The sequence below is a fragment of the Cryptosporidium hominis genome (assembly GCF_000006425.1).
Source record: "Cryptosporidium hominis TU502 chromosome 2 CHRO012112, whole genome shotgun sequence".
Taxonomy (NCBI): domain Eukaryota; phylum Apicomplexa; class Conoidasida; order Eucoccidiorida; family Cryptosporidiidae; genus Cryptosporidium; species Cryptosporidium hominis.
Window position 1 is genome coordinate 1 of NW_667057.1, and position 6,101 is coordinate 6,101.

General features: G+C 27.2%; 4 protein-coding genes across 4 annotated transcripts; 3 read left to right on the forward strand and 1 right to left on the reverse strand.

Annotated features, from left to right (window-relative positions):
- Positions 1-87: 87 nt before the first annotated feature.
- Positions 88-540, forward strand: Chro.20401 (hypothetical protein). The annotated part of the gene is made up of 1 exon (XM_660603.1): positions 88-540. One exon carries the CDS (start codon positions 88-90, stop codon positions 538-540), a length of 453 nt encoding a protein of 150 aa, XP_665695.1.
- Positions 541-1,213: 673 nt separating this feature from the next.
- On the forward strand, positions 1,214-2,344 carry Chro.20402 (hypothetical protein). The annotated part of the gene is made up of 1 exon (XM_660604.1): positions 1,214-2,344. The coding sequence occupies one exon, from the start codon at positions 1,214-1,216 to the stop codon at positions 2,342-2,344; it is 1,131 nt and encodes a 376-aa protein (XP_665696.1).
- A 1,107-nt stretch (positions 2,345-3,451) lies between these two features.
- Chro.20403 (hypothetical protein) lies at positions 3,452-4,714 on the forward strand. The annotated part of the gene is made up of 1 exon (XM_660605.1): positions 3,452-4,714. The coding sequence occupies one exon, from the start codon at positions 3,452-3,454 to the stop codon at positions 4,712-4,714; it is 1,263 nt and encodes a 420-aa protein (XP_665697.1).
- Positions 4,715-5,711: 997 nt separating this feature from the next.
- Chro.20404 (PC20A) lies at positions 5,712-6,026 on the reverse strand. The annotated part of the gene is made up of 1 exon (XM_660606.1): positions 5,712-6,026. One exon carries the CDS (start codon positions 6,024-6,026, stop codon positions 5,712-5,714), a length of 315 nt encoding a protein of 104 aa, XP_665698.1.
- Positions 6,027-6,101: the final 75 nt, after the last annotated feature.

Sequence of the window (6,101 nt, forward strand, 5' to 3'; positions counted from 1 at the left end):
AATCAAGAAACCAAATTTTAGCGCATCGAGCTAAACCAACTGAGAGCTGAATATACTTTTACATACTAATTTATTAATGATTGGAAGATGATTCAAGTTGTTGGCATTAGTATCGTTGATAGAAGTAACCAACCTTTATTCTTTAGAACATTGGAAAATGAATCACTAGATTCACTTCATTTTGCAGTTTATTCTGCATTGGATATCATTGAAAGAAAGGCCAGCGGTGATGCAATGGAAGGATCTTTGGACCCGTATTTGGGTTATTTAGGACCTGCAATTAGTTTAAGTTATGAATATGAAATTTATGGCTTCCTAAGTTTCTCTCACGTGAAAATTATTGTAGTACTACAAGATCATCCTGAAAACGAAATCGAACTTAGAAATTTCTTCCACAATGTATATAAAGCTTACGTGGATTCTATATGTAATCCTTTTTTATTAAGAACAATAGAAACCCCTAAATTGATTGGAAAGATTGATAGGTTAATTTCGAATGCTCGGGAAGTTAATATTCATATAGACAAGAGTCAATCATGAATAAAGTGAACATATTTTCTTATAGAAATGATAAAATTGAAGATTTATAAAAAAATGTACATTGTAGAAATATACACCTTTTTTTCTTTCAAATGATCCTGCAGTTTTTGTGGGATTTATTATAAGTTTTAGCTTGCTAATTTATAATTTTATAGATAGATAAAAATATATTTTGTTTATAATGAATCATTAAATGTTTCTAATAAAGCAAATTACTTGGAAGAGACAGTTGGCGCCCATGCAATTAAAATTATTATAATGCAAATGTAAAAAGTTGAGTTAATATGTTTTCAAGAGCGGTAAAAAGATAAAGTATTACAGAAAACAATTCTATAAACACTTTGGTGATAGAAAAGGTACTGATAAGACCTAAATTGAATTATATACATTTAATTAACTATTCTTTGATCTAATTGCGGTATTTACTAGTTAACTTTTTTAATACAAGTAATATTTAACTCAATTTCGAGTCCCCACAAATTTGGCGCCAAAAAAATCAAATATTAATATATTTATTTAAATGTTTTAGTAGAAGGTAAAAGGCAACGTTAGAAATAAAAAGGGAGAAGTAAAGGGTGAAAATTGCCATAATATATTTCAACCTTCTATCCTTAAGTATAATTTTAGATAAGGAAGGTATTGTTGGAGTTTTGTAAGTTAGGAAGGGGCAAATATGGAAATTTTAAATGAAGTTGATATGAGCGTAGTAACAACTACTGCATCGAATTCTGAGTTTGTCGATTATTCAGCTTCAAATAATGCAAAGACATCTAGAGGTGAAGATAACGATTTGAGTAATTATTTGGAATCAAATAAAGAAAATTTGATATTAGATGAAACAAATATTAATGATTCTGACAATTTGTTATTTGAAAAGGATTTTCTGAGTGATAATAACAGGGAGAGCTTTTCTGAATATAATGGAAGTGATACAGAAATGGAAGGTTGTGAAGAGTTAGTTATGATGGTTCCAGATTTGGATTCTACACTTAAGTTTAAACATGATACTGAAAGATTCTTTATGACGTTATCAATTGCAGAGGCTGAATTAGATCTAGCAAAATCAGCCTCTAGAACATCAAAACTTGCTATGGGAGATGATTTTGATATTAGTAGCCGAGGTGGAACAAATTGTTTAAAAGAAATTAGAAACTATGTAGAAGAGTTGTTGGATACTGTCAACGATGTCAGGGACTCTAATTTTGGAATTCAACGTATTGTTGAGGAATGTAATGAGATTTTACAGCAAAGTGTTTCTCAAAGTAATCTTTCTCAGATCGATACTATGGATATGAACACTATCACTGATCAGAATTTAGTTTCTATTGAAAGACTAAAACTTCTTTGTGAAGCAGTTTCTGAAGAAAATTCAAGATTAAAAAAAGAAATTGATATCTTAAATAATGAAAATGAGTTTTTGATTCATAGAGTAGACCATGAAGAGGAGTCTAGCTTACAAGAAGAGAAAAGGCCTTATAATTATTTTAGGAATAATCCTATCATGAGATTATTCTTTTTTATATTTATTTTAGCAATGTTTAGTCCTGCAAATATTTCAAATGGTTTGCAGAAAGCCCAGGTATTCGAACAGCAATCTGGTTTTTCTGAAATTGCTTCAGAATTCCTTGATAGGGACTACAAATTTTCAAAAATCAATACTTTGCAACTACTCGAGAAATCTCTTAAAGGACTCAAATTTGAGGATACTTCCTCACAAGGCCATCCAGATACTATTTCTATATGTTCCATTCTGTCTGAGTTGGATGTTTTAGAAAAATGTTTTACAAGAATCAGACTTTCTTAGAGCATGCAACATCATCATATAAATATATATATATACGTGCACAGTATATACTATATTTATTATTTCTATATGTTAGAAATTATCTTAAAAAAAAAAAATTATTTTATATTTTCTCCCTTCCCACTTAATATATATATATATTTCTTCTTATTTTTTTCTCCTTCAGTCATGAACAGTATAATTAATATAATCATGAAAAAAGAAAAATTACACACATTTCATAAGTATTTCATTAAGAGAATCAGCTTAATAGTCAGCTGTGCGCGCCTAATTATTCGATTACATGCAAATTAAAATGCAAATTTTTCTCCCATTATTTTTTTTTTCATGCAATGAATTTACTGATGTGTTTTCATTTTAAGATAACAACAAAATAATTATTTGATTTCCCGCTCATCTCGAACAATTTTATTAGGCGGGCCATTTACGAATTTTAATAATAACAATAGAAATAAGGCTCGAAGATGATTATTAAGTCAAATATAAATAATGAAATGATATTTAAATGGTTAGGTTTTTTGTAATGATATTAGTAGAAATAATAAAATCTCTCCATCAAAAAATTACAAATTAGTGTTAAATTTACGTTTGATTTTTTCATATATTTAAAAAAAAAAGAAATAATAAATTTTTATTATTTTAAAAATCATTAAAGTTAAAAAAATTAGAAAGAAATTGAGAATATATATTTATTTAAAGAAGATAATATTAAGGAAGAAAAATGGCTAATAGATTTCTTATTTTGAATATCATCTTATTGTTAACCGGGGTATTATCACAAGATTCATTAAGGTAGTGTTTAAATTATTATAATAAAAACCATTTATATATCATTTGATTACAAAATGGTTTAAAATTCTTTTTTTTTCTTTTTTAACTGGGGTTTATCTTTTAATATCTTATTTAAACTTATATTAAATTCTAGATCATCAAATGAATCTTTACAATTACTTGACGAGGCTATTAACACAAATGATACATTCTTTGATACAAATAATGATACATCATTACATCAAAGTAAGTTTTCCTTAGTTTATTATTAATTAATTGAATGATTAACAAAAAAACAAAGATTTCACCTTAGATAAAGTAAAAATTAAAAATAAAATGAATAGTGATAATGAAAATAAAAACAAAACCAGTATTAAAACCAGAATTGAAGAGGAATCTGATGAATCTTTGACAAATTTGGAGTATAATTCCGAAAATAATAATACCAATTTTATGATGCCTTTCCAAAATAATATTTTAAAACTAATTGACCATCTTAGCATTAATATTGGTAAGATCAGTTTTGAAGGACTTAAGAATGTTATTAAAGGAAAATACGTTATTAATCCAATTATTAGCACAGAAAAAGAAACAACTTTGGTAGACCAGAATACTGTAAACGATGGTTTTGAAGGGGATTCATCAACTTCTTCTAATGGTACTGCTGAGCCAAAACCAGAATTATCTAAATATCATGATGTTACTGTATTACCAACAGAAGTTTTCATTCCAGAAAGTGCCAAATCTTTTGAACCTGCTCATGCAAGAGGAGCTCTTGGTGTTATGCCAATGCCAATGGAACTACCACCACAACCACCAGTATCTCATCCTGAAGACAATTCACAAATTTCAACGATTATTATCAATGAAGTAAATAACCATGGCGGAGATATTCCCGAGACTGAAACAGCTTCAGAACAAGGTTTTGGTGGAAGGGATGATAAATATGGACCAAATAATAAGTATCATCATCATCATCATCATCATCATCCTTCTTATAATCATCATAAACATCATCACCAACACCGTCCACACCATCCACCATTTAATGGAGACAATTCCAGTTCATCATCAACATCAACTTCTTCTACCTCAACTTCAACTTCAACTTCAACTTCAACAACATCCACATCAACATCAACATCAACATCAACAACAACAACGACAACAACAACAACAACAACAACAACAAACGAAGAAGTGAATGCAGTTAAAAATATTGGTCAAAAGAGAAATTTGAGAAGATTAAAGAAAGTAGTTTTAGAAGATGAGGAAGATGAAGATGATGATTATCTAGATGAAATTGAACAAGAAAGAGAAGAATCTAAAGAGGGTAATCAAGTAACTGAAGTTAAATTGCAAATGACAATGCCTATAATAACTTTAATTGCTTCAGAAACTAAATATTGCGGAAATGGAGTTGAATATTTGAATGAATTATCTCTTAAATTTAGAGAAACAATTGGAAAATTATTTGATTTATCTTATGAAGAAGTATTTATTGTTAAAATGACTTCTACAAATAAATCATTTGTAGATTGCAATGACAAGAATGCAGTACAAAAGGACAAATCTGGAGTTAAATTCACCTTTGTGTAAGTTTGTTTAATATATTTAATAACATTTCTAACATTAAATTTATAGGATTGGAACAAAGATGGAAAGCTCACACATATTTAAAGTTTTGGAATTAGCAATCAAAGATAAAGACTCTTTCCTTGTAAAAGAATTTGGAAAGGTAAGTTTTGTTTATAAAGAAGAAGAATTTAAAGAAAGTATTTCTTCTTATTTAAAATGATTAATTTTACTATTTTTACTAAATTATAATGAAAATTTTAATAGATTGGCTTTATTCAAATCTCTAAAAATATCGCATAATTTGGTTTCATCATACACATTAACATAACTAATATGATGACCCCTTCCCACAAGAAATTTACCGCCTAAACGAAATGTCAATAACTACATATTTTTTTTTCTAATTTTATCGAGAAGAAATTGGTTTTTTTTAAAAATTGTTTTCATTACCATTAAATTGAAAGTTTTTTGACGTAAATTTGTGTCCAAATAACTCAATTATTTTAGAAGTGGCTTTTTAAATAAAATATTGTGGGTTAATGTTGATTTGTTTGTTTGTGTTTTCTTTTTTAATTAATTACTGTATTCCAAATTTGTGATGCTACTATTACATGCATTTTTAATAGGATAATTGTTAAAAAGTATTATTAAAGCCCGCCCCACATATATAGAAACATGCATGTATTTAAAGCGCCAAATATGAAGAAATATTTAAAAAAAAAAAATAAATGCAGTGCAATAAATATAGTAAAAATGGCAATTTGAACAATAAAATGAAATAAGAAACAATATATATAAGTATTAGCTAAGTATCTAATTGTAGATCTTCAATTATTAAGAGTTGAATTAATTTAGTTATAATAGGAGTGTAAGGTAAAAAATAAAAGAGAAAAGAAATAAACAAAAGCAAAACAAAATAATTATATTAAAAATAAATTAAATAATAAAAAAAATACTGAAATAGCATAATTTATAAAATTATATTAAATCTCAACATTCATAATTTTTATTGATCCTCTCAAGAGTGTTGATTATTACTTTCATTGTTATGATGAGCATGAGAGTTGTTTGTTACAAAATTGGAATATTCATGAAATGAAATAGTTCCAGAGTTATCAAGATCGATTTCCCAGAAAAATTGATGTAGCTCCTGTAAAGTTACAGAAGTTCTTATAATTCGAATTTCTTGAGCATCTATATACCCATCATGGTTAATATCAAATTCTGAAAACTCTTTTTCAGTTTGAGAAAGTTCCGATTTCACACCATCAATTACTTGATTTATTACCAAAAATATTGCAAAAAGCAAATATACCAAAAATCCTTTTGTCATTTTACTTGAATCTTTTTGCAATAAAATAACACCTTGAAGAATGCTTTTACTCAAATTTCATATGAAAGCAAAATC